This window comes from Centroberyx gerrardi, chromosome 3, assembly GCF_048128805.1.
Source record: "Centroberyx gerrardi isolate f3 chromosome 3, fCenGer3.hap1.cur.20231027, whole genome shotgun sequence".
NCBI lineage: Eukaryota > Metazoa > Chordata > Actinopteri > Beryciformes > Berycidae > Centroberyx > Centroberyx gerrardi.
In genome coordinates, this window is record NC_135999.1 from 10,511,914 (window position 1) to 10,536,917 (window position 25,004).

General features: G+C 41.1%; 2 protein-coding genes across 6 annotated transcripts in view; one reads left to right on the forward strand and one right to left on the reverse strand.

Annotated features, from left to right (window-relative positions):
- Positions 1 to 25,004, forward strand: part of ctnna2 (catenin (cadherin-associated protein), alpha 2) — a 316,543-nt gene that overhangs the window by 197,737 nt on the left and 93,802 nt on the right. The gene's annotated exons all lie outside the window — the stretch shown is intronic.
- On the reverse strand, positions 8,513 to 10,511 carry lrrtm1 (leucine rich repeat transmembrane neuronal 1). The gene has a single exon (XM_071913039.2). The coding sequence runs from the start codon at positions 10,509 to 10,511 to the stop codon at positions 8,934 to 8,936; it is 1,578 nt and encodes a 525-aa protein (XP_071769140.1). The 3' UTR covers positions 8,513 to 8,933.

Here is a 25,004-nt window from a genome sequence, read left to right on the forward strand (position 1 = left end):
AATGTAATCAGCTGACTTCCAGAGGACACTTACTGGCATAACACTCTATCACGCTTGTCGTCAACCATACTGCAACAGCATAGTCAAGGAGGTACAGAGAAAATCAGTGGGAGTTGCTTTCACTCACATCACCCTCCCTATTTCTCCTTAACTTGTGTAGAACAACCATTTTAGGTGTACGGTGTTGCAGTATTTGCAAAGACACCGCTGTGTCTGTTTAGTAGCACTCCTCACTCATTTCCTCTACTTGCTTAATCCTTTTCGGGGTCAGCGAGGGGGCTGGAGTCTATCCCAGTATACATTTGGCAGAAGGCAGAGAGACACCCTGGACAGGTCGCCAGTCCATCACAGGGCTAACACCGAGAGACAGACACTCACACTCACATACATCCCTCCGGGCAGTTTAGAGTCTCCAGTCTGCCTGACTTGCATGGTTTTGGGAATGTGTAAAGGAAACCCAAGGAAACATGTGAAGAACATATAAACTCCACACAGAACGGGCCAGGGATCAAACCTTTGTCCATCTTGCTGTGCAGTGAATCAAGTGGCACTCTTAGTTTTTTCTGTTTGTTTGTGACAATATGGTCTAACCAATAACCACGATCAAGTTTACCAAATCCTCACATCCATTTGTATAAGGCCTTTAGATTGAACAGAGGGACGAGGGTGTTATAAACTTATATAGACTTGTAGTGTTTTGCTGCATGGCTGACAAAAAGCAGCGTGCCAGTGCCACCGTTGGCCGTCACAGCCCTTTGTCAGCACAATCTGCCAATAAAAAGGTCCTCTTTCTGCTTTTCCTCTTTTTGCTGTCGACTACGATGGCTGTCACAAGTTAGGCATTAAACGCACCGTCGGTTTAACTACAGTTACTGCAGGCCGTAGTCTCTGCTCTGTGTTCTACTTCTTCTCAAGCACTGCACTCGCTCCGCCGTTCCCTGCCACGGGCCGTCTGATCTCATGGCAATCTGTGGCGCTCCCTCTCGCTCTATCCCGCTCTGCCTGTCCTTGAACGAAAGTCTATGATCTCACAATGAGTGGTAAAAATGCATACAGCAACACTTGACTTGGAGGATATTTTCAATGGGGCTCAGAGGCCCGTTGTGAAGTCAAAGATCATAACAAGGCAACAAAAGTCCACATTTTTAACTTTCTGTCTCTCTCTCTGTGTCTCTTTTTGTCCTTTCATGTGGATCCATCTGGCACTCTCTCCACTCTGCATTCACTTCAACAGGTAAGTCCACCTTTTATGTTCACATTTGAAGCCTCTGGGCAGAACTCATTGGATTGGATTTTATGCATTGGCTGCTACAGTGAGAATGTTTACCCAAACTGCGTCTTAAGCACTCACTGCATCAGGGTTGCATTTTAGCACAATGATTTTGTAAACAGTGAACACATTCCCTTAGCGTAACTGACACTTGGAGAATGGGGCAATTCCATTTATGCAGCCAATCTCATTGGCCACTGGAAAGATGCCAATCTGCCCTCACAGATAGGGAAGAGAAAGAGAGCAGGGAGAGTGGGTAGAATAGCATTTATTCATCCTGACACTGATCAGATAAATTGAAAATGATAAATGCTGTCTATTTTTACTTCCCTTAACCCAAATGTTAAGTTTTTATTCAAAAAGAAGCCTCTACAGTCTTGCCGTGCAGTATCTTTGAAACGCTTAATCAAAGCGTTGTTTGGAATTCAATTTGATGTAAGGTGATTTGACCATGAATTATGAAGCATGATGCAGTTGCCCTGATGACTCATTTAGCATAAATGGTGACTAAATTGGGATGATGTCTGTGTGCCAGGCAACAGAGCAGAAGGAATTAAATATCAAACAAAAAACAGGGATTGTCTTTACATCAGTTCCGCCCAGTGGTTCTATATTTTTTTTTTTCATTTATTGTTTGTTTGTTTGATTCGTCTCAAAGGCTAATGTTATCCAACCCTAACATAATGAATCTGGATGATCATTTGGGCCAACTATCTTTATGGTTGTTGTTGAAAAAGCCAGAATGTCCCCCTAAATGGTGACTTGGGCTGATACTGGTGATTGAGAAGGCCTGTGAGGCTCCATGATTTTGCTCCTGCACTCAGTTCTCTAGCTCTACTTGTTTAGTCTTCCTAATCTCCCTTTTTGACACACCCACCTTCATTTTGGAGCCATCTGGTTAAGAAATATATTTGGATTTCCTCTTTGTGTTAATAGTGAACTGCTTGAAATACTGTTACACAACATATTGTTCGATTTATAACTGGGACACGAAGCAAAAAGTGCCTGGAACTGAATTGAACAAAACCAAACACTTATACCTTTGTATGTTCTCCCACTCTTTTTCTGTAGCATTCTGAATTCATTAAGTAGCATTGTAAAATCAAAGAAGAAAAGATATCTTAAAGCTCCCCATATCTATTTTCTGTAGCTTAATACAGTATTAGTGATACTTATGCTATCTGGACACATGATTATTCTATTCTTTTCAGGGAGGGCACACTAATTTAGACAGGTTGCTCCCATTGCTTTCCACCACCATTTTGCGTCTCCATCAGCTAATTTCACACTTATGCTAGTCACTGTTCTCACACACATTCCCCTCCAGCTTGACTCTTTGTGATTGTTACTAAACAGGTCCAATACGCCTAGGTAGAGGGCTTTTTAAAGCCATCCATACAATAGATTAGGTGTTTAGTTGAAGGGGATCAAGTTGTCTGAGAGGTAATGGGCTAACGCAGGCCATTTGACCCTCTAGCTTGGCTGGAAGAGCTTGTACACACGTGGATCCTGCCTCATATTATTTAAATGCTTTTGGGACTTTGCTACAGCCTTTGTTGGTGTACAGTGATGGCTGTGTGTATAATATGCGCTTACATTTTCACTTACAGTAGGTTCCCACAATGTGTTCTATTGATCGTTTTTTCCTTGTGTGGGTGCTGGAATATGTGCTAGTCAAATGTCTTCAGGGGCCTAATTTACCACTACTGCTAGGAGGACTATACGTTGACGCAAATTGGAATAGAACTGGAAATGAATATTTTGGAAAAATAAAAAACAGACTTAAATAATGCATAAGGTACAAGTAAAAAATATGCACAAGTCTATGTGCAATATTATCTGAGATTATAGGCCTAGCTCCTATGTAGAAATCAATCTCTTGGTGCAACAGTAATCCATAGCACACGATACATTATTTTCAAATCACATTTTGTTCTTGTTTTTCATGGCAACATCAGGATTTGTTGCACATCTCACCAATTGCATCACAGTCCATCTGTAAGGTATGAATAACAAACACAGATCCTGAGTCCAGTCCTGGATAAGGCTTTGCAGTTCAGCCACCATAATACTCTGAATATTAGGTACTGACCCACATCTGCTCTTATACGGGTTACATGGAGCCCCAGATGCAGGCCCAGCTGTTGCCATGTATTATCTCACTGACTGACCCTGATGTTTTATTTTTAATGCAAGACAGAACACTAGCATAGGCTAATCCATCATAACCCAGCAAAGTACAGTTAACTACAAAAACATTGTAGTCAACATAATAATAATAATAATAATAATAATAATAATAATAATAATAATAATAATATTCTAGCACTTTCCAAAGTTTATAAAATGAAAGGGGAAAAAAACAACCATATTAACAGCCATAATAATTGGAATAATGACCATATACAATGGCCACCAGCCTTCTGTTCATCTCCCACTCTGATTCAGTGTAATGAATGTTCAGCTGCCAGCCCTGCCCCCATTCCCCAACCAGTTTCACCTTCTTCAGCAGCCACCACTGCTGCACCTACCGTATGTAGGTAAGAATAGTGGCTCTTCTCAGTCATTATTATTGATTCAGTGTTGCTTGAGTATGGTGCATGCAAATGAAGCTGTGGGTGTAGAGAGCTATAGGCTGCCTGGAGAATTGGCCTGGCTAATGAATATAATTACAGTGTCCTGTTGGTAATGTAAATATGCTGACATGGGATCAGTTTGTTCCAATTTCACAAGGGGAGGGTCGGGGGTAAACCACAAGCTTTCCTTTGTTTTACAATTAAATCTATTTTTAAAAAGGAGAATGTGTGTAAATGAGAGAGATGACCCCACATACCACCCTCTTATAATAATTACCTACATGTAAGTAGCATAAAGCCAGGATGTTGTCAGTTTCTGTCTTTGGATTTGGTACAGTAGTATCATGCTAATTGCAATGTGGAAGGAGGAAGAGCGAATGGGTTGGAGGAGGACAAAGAGGGCATTAAGGTTTTGGATTCAAAGACAATGTTGATGATGATTAGACTATTGATCCCGGTAAACCTACGCAGTATAAAAAAAAGCAGTGGACAGCCACCCACACGTTGTCATTAGTCATCACCAGCTCCATACAGCCTATCGCAGTACACACTGCCACCCATGATTTAGCTCCCCATCCGATTATGAGGGGGTGTTAAGCGTTTATTATGCACCACTAGTCCCAATGAAATGGCAGAAGGGTGCCCGATCGATACCCCTCACAGGAAGCCAGGTTCATTTATTTATTAAGAATTTTGTTTGCATCTCTACGGGCCCCTCTTCATTCCGGGTTGTGACGCAAACTATTTTCCAAAGATCTGCAGAGTGGATCACACACACGCACGCAAACATGCACACACAAAGTCATTTTCATGTCATGTGATACAGTACCAATGTTTTTCTTTAATATTCAATCTGTGCTGTGTAAACAACACCCCATGTTGGCCAGTGGTGGGTGCTGGCAGATTGATGGTGAGCTCAGTAGTGTTTATTGTGATCCCAGCTAGCTAGCTGTGCTGTTTGTCTGGCTCTGCGGGGCTTCTCTCTGTTGTCAGTGTTTGATTGTGACCTTTAGCTCTGACCCTCGCCTGCCATGTTCACGCATACGTCCCAGTGTTTGCCAGGCACACCTCTGCATGTTCTCTTTTCATTGTCTTGACCTTTATTCTTTGTGTCAGTAACTCTATATTAATGTTCCCCTGTCTTTCGCCGCTATTTAGTCTCACTCTTTGTCTCATTACTGGCCTACAACATAATCCTGCGCATCATATGATCTTTATTTTACCTCCTTTATAACTATATATATATATGTAAATACCATATGTTCGTGCACACACACACACACACACACACACACACACACACACACACACACACACACACACACACCACACACTTAGTTTTGCACACATATTGTTGCAAGACAATGGCTTCAGACCCGTAAGCAAGTGCATACAACCCCTGTATATCCTTTGGCTTCCAAACAGCTGTGGCCCTGCAATGCACAGAACAAATGTCACGCTTTCTTGCCCAATTGCACTTCATAAGAACATAATCTCACACTTTATTCTCTCTAAACTGCCAAATCACCATTTCTGCCACTAATCATCTGCCAAATCAATAATGGATTTCCGTATAAATAAAGCATATCTCCCTCAATCATCAATGTATACGTGAAAATGTAAGTGAGAGGCAAATACATTTGTTATGACTATGATCCTTTTTGGTTACCACTCAGCAGTATTGATTTTTACTGAGCATCATCAATCAGGGCATTTATAATGGATGCTGTCTGAGAGCAGATATCTCCCCTTAGGGAATTCTCACCTCATGCTTAGGTCAAGCAGATATTTGATCTGTTGTCAGGTAGATGAATTGGTGTGTTTCTCTACATTTAATGTGCCTAATTGTGTGTCTTACAGACAGAGAGAGAAAGAGAGAATGAAGGTGAAGGTGAGTAGGGATAGAGATAAGTCTAAAGTAGTTTCATATCAGCCCTTAAGGACTCAAAGCTTTTAAAATATGCAGCCCCATTCTCCATCACCTTTTGCCCTGGTTGCTTGTTTAAGAAAAGAGTGAACCAAAATCAGTAGTGGTGCCAGTACTGGCTTCTGTGCCAGGCATCATCTAATATTCATACAAATGAAGCTTCACAGCTTAAAATGTACCCTGGAGTTGCATGTTGAAGGTGCTGTGAAGGACGTGAAGAGGGTAAAAATTCTAAATAGAAGATGAGGATGAGAGAATAAAATAAAGCTCTGTCCCCATATGTTGCTCTGCTGTACAGACTGCAGTCATTTGCATGCAGATGCTATGACTAGTTATGATTAACGGCTATGTTGAGTTTCAAAGTGGGACACCCACAACAAAAGCCTCAATATCATGAATAAGAAGTAGATCATGATTCTCATATAGCAAATTTGAGCCACTGTCTCTCCCCAAAACATAAGGAGTAGCCGCAAAGTTTAGTGTTTTTGTTTCTTTGAGACCAGTACTAGTTTTATCATTTGAAAGTTAAATAAAATGCAATGCATACAGAAACTGTACTATTTTAGTTATTAGAGTCATCAGGGTTAATCAACCTGTTTATACCCATACAACTCCAAAGTATAATGGTAGATGTTTCAGTTTGACAGCAAAATCTAGCTTATTGTTTAAAAGAACACACTGATGTTACCAGGACATTTCCCTCATTGCAGCTCTATTTTCCATTCTACAGGCCACTTCCCACACATTGATTTGATGTTGCTGATTGGCACAGGATCCTTTTAGGGTCACAGACTGTTGAGGCCAATTTCAGATCACCACGTAATTCAAATGCAGAATTGGTATCGTTAAAGTATCACACACACACACACACATACACACACACACACACACACACACACACACATATATACATATATACATATATATAGATATAGATATAGATATAGATATAGATATATATAGGCCTATATATGGGTTACTTTTCAAGTTATGAGTCATCTTAAGACCTTTGCATTTGAAATAGTTGTTTATAGATAGAATTTGTGTTTTTGAATTATTGACTGATGAATTTCAGGTTACAATTCTTTTCCAAAAATGGATATATAGCATTATGGCATAAAACCCTTTAAATATGATCACAGCTATCACTTAACAAAGTTAGCGCCTGAAAATAATAAGAAAGTTGTTTCAACTCAGTGCACTCAAATGCACACCACTAAATTCCCAGAGCTGACTTCATATTGATAAGGATGATGATGAGTTTTACCTGAAAGGGATCCTATGAGCAGCGGAAGGTAATGCAACTTTGAATTGTATATCTCATGGCACACTATATGCATTAAACAAACATCTCAGTTGACAGTAGAAGGTCCTGATATTAGAGGCTGATCTTTCAGACCCTGAGGTTGCAGTGACTCACACACACAGTAAGGCATTCTGTAATGAAAATACTAAATTTGATTGATTGCTTGTGCCAACAGTGTGGCCGATTTAGAGTAATTGCTCTGCTGTTAATTCCATTGATCTGCGTGTTTGTGTGTATGTGTGCATCTGTGTGTGCACACACGCTTGTGTGCATGTTTGTATGCTTGTGTGCACATTTTGTTTGTGTGGACCAGACCCCCTACACTGCGGAAATGTGCGGGATATGGTGCACTCCTTCACAATGGGCAGAATACAGCCACAGTAGAAGAACACGCACACTAGAGAGCAGTCTGTGCCCTCTTTCTGCAGTCGTGATCCTCGATCTTCCTCTCACTCCCCCCTCTCTCTTGCACAATATACATGTCAAAGGATTCAGGGAACACAACATCTGGCTGTGTACTCATTCACACAATGAACACCAGAGGAAGAAGGATATATATACCTCAAAATGGCCTTGTATTCAACGAACATATTTTACAGTACATGAAAACACAGTGAAGAATATTGTATGTGCTAATGTTTCTTTAAGCTGAAAAGCTCCAGTGGATTATTTCTTCAACAAGGCTGTTTTAAATTGCATTTTGATTTAAATATGGATGGCTAAGGTGTTTGTTGTCTTTAATATGCCATATTCAGTGAAAGGAGGCATCGCTCTTGCGTGACAGGCTGAGAAGCAATGAGAGGCATAGCTTTAGATCTTTGACGCTGTACTTTGTTTACTTGGATGGTACACAAATAGTGATATAATCATATGGAAATATGCCAACTGATTAAAATGTAATGATTAAAATGTAATCAATATAATCTATTCACAGAAAGAAATGGGAAGGGGGAAAGCAACTACAACACTGATAGCGGGCCAACACAGTGAATGATAAAACAACATATATGAGAGTTAAAATAGAGAAAACATTTGAAATTCAGACCAGGGCTTTAACATTGGAAATGAGGTGCAGATATCCCTCTGCCCCTTTTACTTTTTTTTCCGTTAGATACACTGCAGAGACACGCAAGCAGACAACGCTCTCCAGTCCACCAGCACAAAAACTGCATCTATTATCATTCATCCTCTCTCAAAGGCTTCTCACGTACAAATCAGTTCACTGTGAATAGCAATTCATTTATTTAAACATTTTTTTGTAGTTTACAAAAGAAATAGAATAGCATCTTGCATTATTTTTTCTCCACACTTGCACTTCTGCTTTTAAACATATTTTACACAGACTTTAATCTTTACATTTTTTTAACCCAACTGAAACATTTTTTTTTTTTCATATTTGTCATTTGTTTGTCATTGTCAAATAATGTGTTTACCATAATAGAAATGGTGTGTTTTTTTTGTTGTGTCCCCAGTTTATTTTTAGACAATAATTGAATGTCCTGAAGTAGAAAGACACATTAAAGCTCAAATATCCATTCTTGGTGAGAGAAAAGCCTCAGTGCTCACAATGTATTCCTCTTTGTGTTTCTGTAGAACATCAACAGGTCCAAGAGTCAGGTGCCCGTTATGCCCCGTGGCCTCAAATCAGCAGTAGATAGCAGTAGCAGTAAATCCACTGTGAAATAGTCAGCCCCATAAAGCACATTCCTTCCACATCACAGTGAGACGCTGTGTAAAAAGTGTCCAAAGGATCCCTTTGCTCCTTGTGTCCCACAGTATTCCCCTGCCCAATGTATCCAAAAAGGGTTTTTATATCCAGATAAGCACAGGTAAACACATACTCACAAAGCAGGGTCACACCTCACATTCCCGAGAAGGTTGCTGCTGACAGGTGCAAGAGCCATATTCATTGATGATGACCAGAGCTCCCTCAATGTGGTTAGGTTTATAGTCAACATAGTACTCCGGTGTAGAAATTGCAGCCATCTGCTGCATGCTTTGCTTCTGCTTCTGCTTGCGGCGCTGGCTGCTGAAGCATTGCCTCAGTTGCCTTATTCCGGCTGGAAAGCACTTCCAGGCCACGTAGAGCATGAGCACTATGATGAGAAAGGAGAAGATGAGTGCCATGGTGCCAGTCACCACCTTGTGGATCTGCATGGTGCTCTCCAGGTCATCATGGCCCACTGTGACAGTGAAAGAGCCAGTGACCACTTCACCACCCTCACCCTCGTAGGGGTTGGGAGTAAATGGGCCTAGGAACACAGAGCCACCCTGGGCCCGATCCCTGGTGGAGGCATACAGGCCTGCCGTAGTTACCTCCATTGGGGGATCCTCACATAGCTGAAAAGCATAGACAGCATCCAACACATCCTCACCCTGTGCAATGTCCGGGCTTGAACACAGCAGGGAACTGTCACGCTGGCCTCGGAAGGCACTCAGCCAGGAGGCCAAGGCGCACACGTTGCGGCTGCACTCCCACTCATTCCCTGCCAGGGTGATGCTGTCCAGAGATGACCACGAATCGAGGATGCGCTGGTCCATGGAGGTCAGCCGATTAGAATCTAGCATGAGGACCTTGAGGTTGGGTGCACTCTCAAAAACATGTGGCTCGATGTACTCGATTTCATTGGCTGATAGGTCGATCTTCTCCAAAAAATGCCAGGTCCAGTCCAGGGTACTGACAACAATAGTGGCACGATTGTTGTGCATGTACAGAGTGCGTAAGGAGATGAGGCGAGGGAAGTGGGCCAAGTTGACTTTAACCAGCTCATTGTGCTCCAGATGCAACTCGGTCAACTTGAAGAGTCCAGCAAAGGAGTTTCGTGCCAGGCTCTGCAGTTGGTTGTATCCCAGGTCCAGAAACTGCATGCTCCGGCAGTCCTGAAAGATCCGCACTGGCACAAATTTAAGAACATTGTAGCGCAAATGCAAATTGGTGAGCTTTCTAAGGCCGTGGAACAGGTCTGGCTCTAGTGCCTGCAGCCTGTTGTACGATAGGTCCAGGATACGCAGGTTTGGGAGGGGCCTGAAGGTACCATTGGGCAAATTCTCAATCCGGTTGCTGCTCAGGTCCAGCTCCTTGACCCGCCTTAGCCTGTCAAAGGCACCCTCCTCTACTATGTCAATGTTGTTGTGATCTAAGTAGAGCCAGGTGAGCTGTGACAGGCCAGCCAAATGGCCTTCACGCAGCTCTGTCAAGTTGTTCTCTCTCATGGACAGGCCCATGGCGCTGCTGAGGTTGCGGGGGATGTCTGTGAGGTTGAGCCCCTCGCAGTACAGCAGCTTGCTGTCGCAGCGGCACAGCCTTGGACAAACCCCCTCTACCAAGGGAACCGTTCTTAGAAAAATGCCCAGTGAACACAGTATCAACCCAGGGGGCTTCTTCAGTGGCCACTTTAAGTACAGACCAATTAGAAGGAAATCCATTAGCATAAATATCCAGGGATGTCACCGAGAGAATGTCCATTGAACCGCTCTGGATATTATTTTGGCACCTTTCACATCATAATTAATGAACTCTCTTTCAGAAAACTGCCCAAATTTTTCACCTGTGCTTCGTTTCTTTTTGTTGTAAAAGGTGATATGATTATATTTTTGTCTTATTTACTCACACAAAGTAGGAATCCTTGTTGAAAAGAATGCAGGAGGATAAAGGGCAAGTCTCTTTGCTCATGTTATGTATCAAGCAGCGGGTGGAGAGTAGAGGGGATAAAAAAACAAAAAACAAAACTGTCTTCATTGAGCAATCTTATATGAAAAGATTCCTACTCACCCCTATCCAGAGGCTGACAACCTCCATTCAGCGGCTCCCTTTGTGCCCCAACACTAATTATGTGCGAATCTAAAAAAGACCCCAGTGTGGTACAAATTTGCCCCCCCCTCCCTCCTCTCTTTTCAGTGGACACCAGATCCTTGGCAGGCTTACAATGTCTTAGTTCTCCTCGAGTGAAAGAGCCAGAAAGAGAAGGAATCCAAGTAGCTTTCAGCGAGGTGGTAGGAAGTGCAAGTTCCCCTGTCTGCATGCATGAGCTCTGCCCGCTCTCTTTTGCTCCTCCGCAGTCCTCTGCTGCAATGATCAGAGGGGAGAGACAACCAGAGAGAAAAAAAATACCAAGGAAAAATCTTTTGAAATATCTGTCTCGCTCTCTTCTCCTCCCCTTCCTGCTTAAGTTTTAGCAGATCTGTCAACACAAATTAACGTCCGTCACTGGAAGCAATCACTGACTTGTAAGGTTTAAATCCATTCAGGCGGGTAATCATGCTTTCAGTGACAGATGCAAAAAAAAAAAAAAAAAAAAAAGGATTTAAAGAGGAGGTGAACACTTGGCTGTTCTCTGTTTTCTTGTGTAACAATATTCCTTGTTCTCATATCAGTGGCTCATCTCGGTTAAGGAGCCTCTCGCCTCCCCATCGGCTTGCAGGTTCCGTTCATCCCCTGGCTCTCTGGGTGTTTTCTCAGCCAGCTGTAAGAGGCTGCTGAAGGCTGAAGCTGGTAGGCAGGCAGGGGCGGTGAATGTGGGAAGCAGAGGAGCGCGCAATCCCTTGCAGCAGACTAGTACACTGACAGCGCATGCAGAAGCACCTTCTGTTCACTGAGTGTCGTAAGCCACTCACAATTCAGAGTGCTCGCTCTCTTTCTCTCACTCTCTTGCTCTCTTTCCCTTGATCGCTCTCTCACTTGTTTGTGCTGCTCCCCTCCTCCCTCTCTCTCTCTCTCTCTCCCCTCTTCCCTCCTCCTCGCTTCTCTCTTGCCGTGTTTTTTCTCTGTGCCTGAGACATTTACATATTCAAAAGGGGCTGGGCTTAAACCAGAGGCTTTAATGAAATCTCTCTCTCTCTCTCTCTCTCCCTCTCTCTCCCTCTCTCCCTCTCTCTCTCTCTCTCTCTCTCTCTCTCTCTCTCTCTCTCTCTCTCTCTCTCTCTCTCTCCCTCTCTCTCTCTCTCTCTCTCTCTCTCTCTCTCTCTCCCACTGTAATGAATTGATCCATATTATATCTGCCTCCTTTGACGTTGCTGTTAGAAAGCAGTTTTCTGTTTTTGGTGTTGCGAAACAATATTCATGTAATGACTGAAGGGGTGTCCTATATCTGTTCCATCCCTCCAGCAGAGAACTGTTTCCAAGCACATTAACAGTCAGAAGAGACTGATTCTACATAATGCACAATGGAGATGTAGAAATAATAGCATCAAAACAAATACTATTCATCCTACTGTTCCTCAAGGTTACAATTGTAGTCACACTCATAATAATCAAGAACAGATGATTATGATACAGTTGAGTAACATCAACCTCATCATCATAATATAATTGTGCTTGTCTAATAATGTCAAATATTACTTTGTCTTTTTGATCGTGCTCAATCTATTAATATTCATTGTTTAGCCTTACCGATAAAAAAGGCTAGGGCATGATGAGTCATGACTAGAGGATGACATTCTTCATTTGATCAGACTGCCCTGTAGCCAGGCGTTCTATATCATGGTCGATTATGGTCTAGCTATCCATTCTGAACACAGATATAATCGCTTGCCACTTAGCCATGCAAAAGTTGCATAAATAGTCGTCTCTGAAGGTCCCCTCTCCCCATGCTTTGTGCTTCCGTGGCATAATTCCTGGCCTTGTCACCGGTCTACCATTAATTTTCAAGGACAATGAGCTGTGACAACACCTTATATGACATAAACATTCCTCACATCAGCCAAGCTTTCAACCATCTGACCCTCTTCCCCAATCCCAATCCATCCCGATTTTTCTCCTGACAGATGCCATAAGTTTGGTATCAAGCCTTCCTGTTCATTGGTCTGTGAAATAGGAATTAATAATGAACAAAAATTTGTTTGAACAAAATGAACAGAAACTTGTTTAAATTGAGCCCCTTCCACCCCTTGCTACCATCCAGGCTTAACCAGCTCCGCCTCCCCCAAGAATGAGCATGTAGTGCAAAATATGGTGGAGCAGCCAGTTGTAAGACCAAGAACCTTTAGTATGCTTCGCAAATTGCTTTTGTTAGAGCAGGGTCAAAAACAAGAATAAACATTGGTATTGCTATTGAGAGAGGGAGGAAACTGAGACAGACAAAAGGAATGAAACTGATGCAGAGTTGGCTGTTTTTCTCCTAGATATGTAAGCGCAATTTATCTTACGTTTGTTATTTGGACTATTTCTACTGGGGAAACTAGTCTAGCCCTACTAACTAGATCTAATACCTTATTTCCATTAGCACCAGGCAATGCGGAGCTGTGCACGGCTGAGCCTGATGGAGGCAAAGCCCAGTTGGTTTGTTATGTGTTTCCATTATATACAGAGTTAACCAGGCTAATGCTATGCTGTGTCGCTGTAGTGGAACAATTTTTAATTGAGGACTTAGCTTTGGTGTAGTTTTATGCTGTCTTCTGTTCTGTAGACAACGGTTACCTAACGCAGCGCATGGGGAAGAGATAGCATTGTAACCCATCAGCTCTATTTATGATGATCATCTGGCCTTTTGGCAAAAACCTGCCTAACACACATCAATAATTGGTGAAGGTGGTCTGTTTTGATGTGCCATAGCAAAGTTATTAACCTTGATGGTAAGAATCTATAGCTCACAAGCTAGATCCCCAGCCATTACTGTTTCACTTATAGCTGTGTTGCAGAGTCATACCACATGGCCATCAGTCATTTCTGCATGTCCTATTATAAATATACTACTGCTAACTGACGAGTGTTGACAGTGTTGAACCATCTGAGAAGTGATTGCATCTGTTTCGGTGTGAGGGAGTGTGTATGTAATGCTTTTTGGAAATGTGGGTGGAGTCAGGTTTTGTCTTTGTTTTTATTTAGATCTGTCATTCATCTTTGTGCTTGCAGGAGGTGCTATTTTGAAATAAATCTGATTGATTAGTTAATTTCATAAATTGTTTACTAATTAATAGTACCAATATCAACACACGTGGGCCAGCTATGTTGCTGTTTTCCCCAATTTTCTAAAGCTTGTTGTCAAATTCTGGTCCGGAACGAAGCTCCTCCCGGGCCGTTCAGTAACTATCCATTCTTTTTTAAACTAGCTTGTCTCCTCCCTTGCTGTTTAAAAGCGGCTCTCACCTCCTCCCATCCCTTAAAATTTTCTTGTAATGGCGGAATTAATGAAGTGAGCGAGTGAACTTAGTAAACTAGTAAAGTTGCTACCTACCTCTTCACTTGCCATTGTTTGTAGCACACTTAACCTTCAGCAGGAGAAAGTTCTGGCAAAGCGGGACTAGTAACCAGCGAGACTTCTTGGCAGGTAGGGTTAGCTTAGCTGTTAGCCGTCATGCATGGTGCTCTGCAGTGTTTAGTAGTGCAGTGGGCGAGTGGCTTTGCTGTGAGCTTGTTTACAAACGTGTTGCAGTTTCTGTCACCCTCTAGTGGTCAGAAAATGTTAACTATTAAGTGCTTAGTAAAGTGTTAGCAAGTGGTTTTTAAACATAGATAAACATGATCTGGATCCTTATTAAAAAGGTGCAACTGATGATAAAAATGTTTAGCAGTGTTTTCCAGTTTGGCCAGTTACTTCAGTGGGGAGAGAGGGGAGAGAAGTGGGTGGCTGTGTTGTTCTTTGTTCCTCTGTTCAATTTATTCAAATAATGATGGACTTGATGTTGTTTAATACTTAACTGCATGCAATCTTTGATTCTTCAGTTATTCAATGAAATCTGCATGAAACGACATCAACCAGAAACAGTCTTTTACAACTTAGCTTAGCTTAACACCAGCTTAGTGTGCCATAGAACCCAAAACAGAAATGTATTTGGGTAATTGTAAATTTACCTGGCTTGGCTGCCCAAATATAATATATAATTGAGAGACATGGAAATAACAAGGCAATACAATGACTGAATAATGGCAATATAACACTTATTTTCTATTGTTATGTCATTGTATACCTTTTTATTTCTCATCTCATAGTCTTTTAACATTTTCAGTGGTCATTAGAAGCAACTTTATAAAAGGGGCCCAAATAAGGGGCCTCATTAACCCCTTACTAAACTTTGTAAACATTAGTTGTGACTATATAATAGGGACCCACATCACTCTTATTTATGTTTTGCAAGTCATTTGTTAATCATTTATGAACATTAATTAGGTATTAAAAGTGTTTAACATGGATAATAACAAATTACTAACAACTTGTTAACTAAGAAAAGCAAAAACCATTGATTTGATTTCTTAATAGTTATACAATATTTAAATGAGTAAATGATTGGTGTGATTAAGATTGGCATCCTCTTCCAGCCTCCACACTGCATTTTGTAGGTCAGATTTCACAAGAAATCTGCTGCATTGCTGGTTGCAAGATTACAGCACAAAGGGAGATTACTTTATGGCACAAAACTGAACAGCATAAACACAGCTAAACCTTTCACAGTTTCTCACAATGGCAACATCATCTTTGCAACAGGGAGCAATGGGTTTTACAGTATGGGAAATGTCTTAATTTTGGCACCAGCAACATCAATGTGAGATAGCAGCTACGAATTGTCTCGACCATGGTCTCATTTGTTTGTGGTTATTATACCAAGGTTTCACGATTAATTTTACTACGATATAATTATGTTTAAAAATGCTACCAGTAGCACCTTTAAGTAATGTACGTATCACCTATTGCCATATGTCAGCGAATAAAAAATCTTTTCATGGCAACTTTGACAACCACAAAGATTTTCATCGTGATGGTATAGTTTGAACCAGTTGTAGGTTCAGTTGGCTAGAGTTAACATTACTTTCAGTGCCTTCTTTTCCAGGGACAGACAGGGATACAAAAAAAAGACTTTTGACCCTGACTGGCTCTCCACAACTGGTACTGTACCCACTGCCCCACTTCTCACAATGTAGACACATATAGAACAGAGTTTTACTAGAAATATAGCAGATTTGTTATAGCAGGGATAGGCAACCATGTGCCATGGAGGGCCAAGAGTATGCAGGTTCAACCAAAGACTACACCTAAGTAGCAACATTACGCTCCTGCAGTAAGGAAGGAAGAGACTAAAATCTTGAAATTTAAAAAGCCTTTATTGTCATAGTTTAGAGCCAACATGTTTCAATCCTAAAGTCTTCATCAGGGCAAGAAATGGCTCCATAATGAACAAGTCACAATTTAAAAATACTACAGCCAATCAAAGACAGGCAAAAAGTATGTGCAAAGACAGTGGAGGACTAAACCAAGGAAATATACCCCCAAAAAACATACTATATATAACTATGAGAGTGAAAGAGGGCGAGAGAGAGCAAGACAGAGAAGGAAAGGAGAGAAAAGAGAAAAAAAAAGGACCACAATACAATACAATACAATACAAACAGCACTGTGAGCTCATATTATAGGACATGACAAATGGCAACAACAGATGTTACATTTTAACAAACAACAAACGATCCACCAATCTCTCCTCACTCAACCATGACCCAAAATACTGTAGGCTATACAATCAAACAGCTGATTCATTAGATCCTAATAATATAACCCACACTTAAAGCTGTAGGCTTATATTACCAAACACAGGAGATATAGCAATCGATTTACAAGAAAAAAAAATATGCTCCTGCACGTTGACATAGAGCTGACTGATGTTACTGTAGCACTGATGCTGCTATAGTTGCAGTACATCCAAATAAACAAATCAGTTTGTTGCATTTAATTCCTAACACAATCAATCTGTCATTCCCAGTTCAATGTATAAAGCTAGAATGTACCAAAATAAAGTTGGTGGGAGAAATATGGACCAGTGATGCACTTAAGACACCACCCACCCTCCCTTCACACCCACAGCCAGCCCCACCACCCACCCACCCCCACTCTCTCTATGGAATGAGCCAAACAGCCTGGCTCACTACCGGCCCACAGGTTGACCAACCCACTGCGAGAACTCCCACTTCTCCATATGGCCAGTCTGCCCCTGCTCTTGCCCATAGTCCGACAGGATGACAGGATGTTTCCTGCTTATCACAGCACAGGTTTACTCTGAGCTTTGTCAGTGTTCTGAACTGGCATTTTTGGAGACTTAATGTCTCCTGGACTATATTTGAGCCAAACAGGCCACTGGAATTCAATCCAGCAGTGTTAGCAGGCTCTAAACATCAGCTGGCTGGTCGTAAGCCTTGCCACGCATTGGCTGTGTTGTTAATTAGTGACTATTGATTGGTAAATCCAGTCAAATCTCTGATATTAATGCAAACTTTTTTGGAAGAAAGTAAACATTTTGAGTGCTCTCCTGCTTTTTAAATACCCCACTATATAATATACATTCAGGAGAATTAACATATAATAATTTTATCTCCTGATCTTATCCATTTTTCTGATTTCACATCATTGGAGTGCTCAGTAAAGGTTTGACAGTGAGAAAGATATATTGAGCGCCAAGGGGAAAGGAAGAAAAATTGTCCTCCACATGATGTGGACATCTTGAAGTTGGAATCATCTCTCCTTCGCCTTTGCTATATTCCCTCTTAGCTGTAATGGATGACTACACCATCAGCTAATGACTTGGTGCACTGTAATGACTTGACACAGCGAACAGGAGATGAGAGTATCCAGGCCATCAGTTTTAACAGACTTTAAGAGGTTTGGCTCCCTGCTTTGGAGTAAGGTCAGCACAAGTGTGAGTGTGTGTGTGTGTGTGTGTGTGTGTGTGTGTGTACACACACATGCCCACTCACACTCGCACGCACACAGTCACACACAAAATGGCAAAATTCGCAATTCTAAGTCAGATGTGCAACCAGGAACCTTGTATGTGCTGTACTTCACTGTAGCCTATAGACAGTGCGTCATGTCCCACAGGTAAATATAGCCTCACTAAGAGTTCTATCCTTGGTGAGCACCAGAGTAATCAGCTGAAATGTTAACCATGGCATTTCAGATGCCAGTTGCCATGGATTCAACTGTGATATGACACTTGCAGCACCTTGAAAACACATACCTTAGTAAATAGATTTCTTCACATATCTACTTTAAAATAAGTCCAAGTTAGCAAAGATACTTTCTTTTAGAGATGTGTGACATATACAGTATATACTTTTTTTTTCTTTGCAATGCTTCATGTGAGATAGCTAAATTAAATGTACTAAACTGTGTTCTACCAAATGACAGGTAGTAAGAACAAGCAGCATCTGGAGTTGCAACAAACCAACAAGCTAATTTAGATTTTTGGGTGCCAAGTGATTGAAATTAAGATGAACTCATTGAAATGATTGAATGAAGCTGAGATGTTTTTGCATGAAATGGGTAAGACTTCCAGTGAACACAAATAATCTAGAGGTTAGGCTAAACAGAATCTTGCCATTTACACTTTTACTTCTATTCTGTTGTTTCAATGGGGAAAAAACATATTAAAGTCCTTGAGTTCACATATAATTTATTGATTGAACAGTCATGTGAGTGGTTTTGGACTATTTATGCTATTTGGATGATTTAATAAAATTGAGAGTAAAAAGGAATGGTTTTATTTTCGTAAATAGCATAGTTCTGAAACTACTTGACTACTTGGCCTACATTAAGCACAACCATTGACATGATTGATAGAATGAATTGATAGATTGAGAAATTAGTATCATTGTTTGAACTGGTTCTTATCTCATCAGAAAATATTCAGTCTCCATTGGCAATTGTTTCTTCTGCGTCATGGGCATTTACTGTTTCTTTATGGATGTTACCCCATGCCCATATTCTTTATTGGCATAGCATCTCTTTTTTATTGCTATGCTGACAATACTCAACTGTATCTCTCAATTATACCAAACAATCCCAATTTGTTGGCACTCTTACATGAGTATCTAAATGATTTCAAGGAGTGCATGTCCTAAAACAGTGGTTCTCAATCCTGGTCCTCGAGTACCGCAGCCCTGGCTGGTTTTCTACTCTATCTGGTAGTTGATTACATTCATCTGATGTCCCAGGTCTCATTCAGCCCCTGATTACGCCAGATGAATGTAACTAACTAGCTGGTACCGTAGGATAGAAAACCAGCAGGGCTGTGGTACTTGAGGACCAGGATTGACAAGCACTGTCCTAAAATATCCTTCAACAAAATCTTGTCATTGGCCTGAGCACATCTCCAGACAAATCCAGCTACCTCTTGCTCTGTACCTCTGAGAATCTAAAATTTGTGGAAATTCAAGAATTTTGAGACAGCAAATTAGTTCTGAGATCAGACAAGGACCACAAGACTTTTCCAGTGAGATGGAAAATTAAAAGCCTAGCTATAATTTGAAAAATATTGATCAATATCAATATTGATACTTGCATATGGATAAGAAGAGAACAGTTTAATCTTTTTTCAGCTGGAATTTTCTTAAACTTGCTATTTAGTCACTCATTTGTCAGTTTTCCTATGTTCATATAGAAACATAACTTTGGGAATCCAAATTCAGTATATTTTTTCATGTTGTAGTAGTACCAGGATAAAAAAAAAGAAGTTTCCAATAAGCCCAATCCACCAACTGCCTCTTGTTCCCTAAGGCCTCGTATATCGCAACCCAGTGTATATATTGCGTATACAGCTGCATCAGTACTCTCAGCCTTGATAGGACTAATGATCTCTTGGGTGCTGGTGGAGAGACGCTAACAAACAGGACCATCTGATGCATTCTCATCATTTTACCCCCATTTTCCTGCCTCATACTATTTTTCTCCCTCTCTTGCCCAGTGGTTAACAGGGTCCGCTGTTGACTCTGCTCCCTCAGCACAGCTTTTTGGAGAATCATTTTGTGGAAACAGGCAGCTGTGTCTTACTGCTTTGGTAGCGGCCAATATGTCAACATGACAACCTTGTGAGTTTTACAGCATTAGAGTTTTACAGGCTCTTAAATTACCATGTTTTATTGACTGAGATGTTTTGTATTGATAGTAGAAACATAACTTGATTGATAGTAGAATAGTTGTCCTTATCCGCAAAATCAATTGTAATTGGATGAAGGAGCAGGAAATTAGGTCAGAATGAGGTCAAACTTAATTACATAAAAATTAGGTAATTATATAACAATGAGGTAAACACACAAACTATTTTTCACCCCTCATGATGTGGTTTGTATCAAATGTAGAAACCACAACATTATAAGCTGCTACTACATTGAGTAATGGTAAAGAAAAGTAAAGAAAATGTCCTAATTTCCCCACGTTTTTAGAGCAAAACTGGTCCACAAACTGTGAATATTAGCAGCTACTGCTACACAAATCAATCTAACACCACTGAAGGTGGATGCTGCATTTTCACATGTAGTACTGGGAGGGTATTTTTCAGTCACTGGACTCCAGTACCATCCCTAAGTGAACCACACATTACATGCTCATGTTTTCGGAGTCCTTCCTAAATCCCACAGTCCTACTAAGATGTTTGAGGGGACCTGATATCAACGTTGTTGTAAAAAAAAGTACATTTCTAGACGTTTCTTTTCACTTTGATACCATACTTAAGAATATTGTGTGTATATCTCAAACACAAATATCCAATTTTTTTTGTTGTATAACAAAACATGCAAAATGTGATGGAGTGCGCAAACTTTTGAGCATGATTTTGTATCCTTAACCAGTTTTGTGTTCCTTTAATCACACAGTCTTGATTATGAAATGGTTGGTGGTCTCGGCATTGCGGGCAGATTAAATTGATTTAAGGGATCACATAAGACTCAAAATTAACAGCATCTACGATTACAGACCCATTATTTAAATCATTTATTGAATTAGAGGACATCTGACTGTTTGATGAGCCCAACAAAACAAGGCTTATGATGACTAATTGGCCCGCTGCAGAGGTAATGTTGATGGGCAGCTAGGATGGAGCTGGGGTGGGGGGTCAGAGCAGACACTCACACCACAGAGTGGCTATCATTGGTGTGGCGATGAAACAGCGAGAGAGGACTCTGCATCTGCCATCGAGCGTAACCTGCAGCAGATGGCAAGTCCAGTCTCTCCGTTTGAAAGGGTCAGGACTGGGCAGACAGATTAAGTTAGCAGCTAGCACATATTTTTGCTCAGTTTTTTTTAGGTTTTTTTTTAGCTTAGTTCTTTGCATGCCATGTTCCCATTACAGCATCAGCAACTGAGGATAAACTGAGGAAAGGAAGAAACGTACTCAAATTCCAAAGCTGAACTAAGACAGCCACAGGCTTTTCTCATAACTAACACCGTAGTCCTATTTCAAATGCGTGTGATCTAACTCAAATTCGCTCAGTTGTGAAGACAATCCAACTGAAGGTTGACCCAGTGAACGGTTCGTGTCAGTGTGCGTCTTGGGTTTCCTGCACCTCGTACAGGAACATCCACCTTTCTCTCCCCTCCTATTTAAAGGATCCTATATTGACAGGGACTTGGGTAAACAAAACAGGAAAAAAAAACGATACCATCACAGCATCCATTGGAGCGTGCGACAGCAGGAACATGGCTGTCGCCGTGGGTTAGAACTCCTTGAAGCATGTTTTTGTGTGATGCAGAGTGTGCCTCAGTAAGCACTGTCCACTGCTTAAATGGAAAAATCAATACAGTGTCGTCCTCACTGATTTGCCCATGTCGAGGTCTCGGAGGTGGATGAAAGTTTGGGTTGATGTACAGATAGAAGATTCATATGACAAGTTCACTGACAAGGTAGATAAAACCATGATTTTATTTACTGGTCATGGTGACCCGGATAGTTTCCTACTGGGTCACTATGGCCGCTCTCAGACAGCAAGGATGATCTGCAGATGAATTCTGGACCAGGCAATTCTTGTTCACATGTCATTGCACCAGGAATAGTAGCAAATAGGCAACAAGATAAGCATACATTTGAGTACAGGTATTGCCATAAGCTTATCACCCTTTCATAATATATCCACACTGATTCTCAAAGAATAAGACTGACTGTGTTTGCAATGTTTTCAATCAATACCAATGTAAACCAAAATTTTGAACATTTACAGCTTTAAATTACGTAGGGATTGAAATTAACTTTTTGGCTCACTAATCAATCATCTTTATCAGTGATGATAATGTTGATTACAGACAATGCATCTTACTTGTATCAATGTATTATTTGTATTGCTTCAATCAACAATTCTATATTGCCTGAGCGTGTGATTAATAGAGTAAATGTACAGCAAGACAGGGAAAAAGAGAGTGGAACTGTGAATTGGTTTGGGAAGGACAACATGGTAGTGATTACAGATTTGGTGCATCCCCCTCCACAATCGGTGTGTGTGTATCATTGACTGTAGGAAATAAAGTGTATGTCTGTGTATTGTGTTTGTGTGTGTGTGTGTGTGTGGCCATAGTCTTGAGGTGGCTCTTTTGGAAGTGTCATGATCTTAGATAGCAAAATTGTGTTTTAGACTTCTCCATAGCGTAAATCTGGCAGTCTTGACAAAACATCATGTTTGTTTTCTTTTCAAACACAAGCCTGCCATGACCTGCTCATCATTTCTCACTAAATGTTCATGTTTTTTTTTCCTCACCCCCTTTTTCTTTCGCCCCTCCTCACGACAATGACAGCTGGAGCTGTTTTTGTCTCCTTCCTCGTCTTAAAAGCTGCTGTTTCAGTTTTGGTTGCACCAACAATGTAGCGTCACATTCTAGCTTAATGCAATGGCAGCTTGCTTTTTACAAGAGAGAGAACCAGTGAGAGTGCCAGAGCACACACCAATCACAGCCTCAGTATTGGACAAGGTTTGTTTTCATACAGAAACCAGATCAGAAATCCTCACCAGTCAAAATGGCTGATAGAAATGTGCAGTTAACCACAACAGCCGATTTTTACCCACATTCGGTTTGCTGGCACGTGTTAATTTCAAGCCCTGCATTTAAAGTCTTGTGTTTTGCCTTCTCCTGCTATCAGTCTTAGTGTCAAGAGATTAGTCAGATGTCAGGTGTATGAAATAGTCCCATGAAATAAATGTGAACTGTGGTGACAATGGTGCCACCACAGGTTGTGCTCTACACTTTGGCCTTTGATGATGCAAGGGATGGTCATTAGGAAAGTTTCCTCTGACTAGTAACCAACACAATAGGCCATAGTTAGTAGATAGTGAAGTGAAAGAAATTGAAAGCTCCAGACATGGAATGGCAAAGCTTACTATGATATTATATGATACATGCTCAAATGACGATCTGTTTTTATTTCCATAATTTTTTCTATTAGCCCAAGTAAATACATTTTGGCCACTTTGGCACAATTCATTAAATATGAATCTGTACATTTCACTCGTACAGATATAGAGTAAGCGCTAGTGGCCGAAAACTATGTTGTTGATCTTTAACTTCCCATCTCTATTTTGTTCTGAAAAGGGGAAGTGAAATTATTTATTGTCATATTTGCAGTTTGTTGGCCTTCTCTTAGACACCCCAAATCCATTAGCTTTTCTAATGTTAATATTGTTTTCATCTCATTAATGTGTGGAGATGTTATGATGTCATGACCCCATGGTCTGTGATATGCTGCAATGATAAATGTAAAGTGTTATAGAGCTACAGTAGCATGGGGTAATGATGTTTTAGGGTGCTACGCTGCTATAGTACTATGAGTGTTTGTTTTACATCTATTTAATTCAGTTATGGATTTAAACATTTTTGCTTAGTGTGTTTCTTTATGCATTAGTCTCTGTGTCTCTGTGTGTGTGCACCATTTTAATGTCTTTTGTGTTCTAGCTATAATATTTCTGGCTTCAGAGACCGCATCAGACTGCGCTAGTGACTAGGCTCTGTCTACCAAAGGAACTTTGTTCAGCCGTCAGATGAGGCTGAACCCCCACTGAGAGCAACCAAGCCCCCTTTCAAAACCCAGTTCTCTGGAGCAGACTGCCCCCACTTTCTGCATTTGATAGTCCTGACTACACTGGCCCGTTGCCTCACCCAGAGCCAAACCAGCCCCTACACCCTTCATGTGTCCACTAGCCTCTCTCATGTTGGAATGACGCAGAGCAGAATTCACTGAATAGAACAGCCTCTGATGCAAAAGGCTGAAACACTTGTAAATCTAGACAGAAGATGACTTGTGTCTTGCTGTTATCCCTAGTGGTCCTGCTGCAACGGAAGGCTGAGAGCCCCGGCCCAGAACTCTGTGAATAAAAACAGTTGGAGAACAGCAGTGCAGGGACAGATGAACACTGTAATGTGACAAAGGTCCTTGTGTTTTACACTGAAGGGTTGAATTCTATATCTTGACCTTTGGAATAAAACCAGTTGTGTTACATACACACGCACACGCACACACTGACACACACACACACACACACACAACAATGATTTGCTAGTGATGCTAAGCTAATGGAGTCATATTTTCAGAAAACACTCTTACACAGACAGGGAGAGAGAGAGACGCGCACACACACACATACATTTGATAAACTTCCTGAGATATATTTTAGCTCAAAAGCCTCAGGCGAGGCGTGAGATATTTGTTTGTGTTCTCTGTTTGCTGTTGAAGGTTGCTGTTGCTTAATCAGGTGTGCTGATTGTATGCCATGGTTGATTCAGAAGTCTTGCCATGTCATTGAAAAATCAGAAACAACAAGGAGCGCGCAGGGGGAAGAGTCCATTTGATGGTGAAGCAGAGAGAGATTCAAGTGACAGCATTTACATTCCACTGGTTTTTACATAGAGCCTCCATTAGATAAGTAAACTCCAATAGCACTTGATAAAATAACAGTGGCATCAGTTGAGTGCTGAAACACTGACATCTGGTACTTGAAGTGTGTGTGTCTGTGCGTCTGTGTGTGTGTGTGTGTGTGTGTGTGCGTGTGCGTGTGTAGGTATAAGATATAAAGTTGATATTTCACTCTACAACAGAAGAGAGAAAGGGATGAGAAGAGGACTGGGTGTGTTTCGGCTTTGAGCCCAGGGCTACACAACAAACTGGGTGCTGCCCAATGCACTGACTACATTCTTTCCTCTAATTTCAGTGCAGATGAAACATATTCACACAATTCTGTAAATGTGAAAT

What these genes read in the sequence shown, in the direction of transcription:
- lrrtm1 (XM_071913039.2), bottom strand. Translation starts at nt 10,511, where the DNA reads ATGCTAATGGATTTCCTTCTAATTGGTCTGTACTTAAAGTGGCCACTG.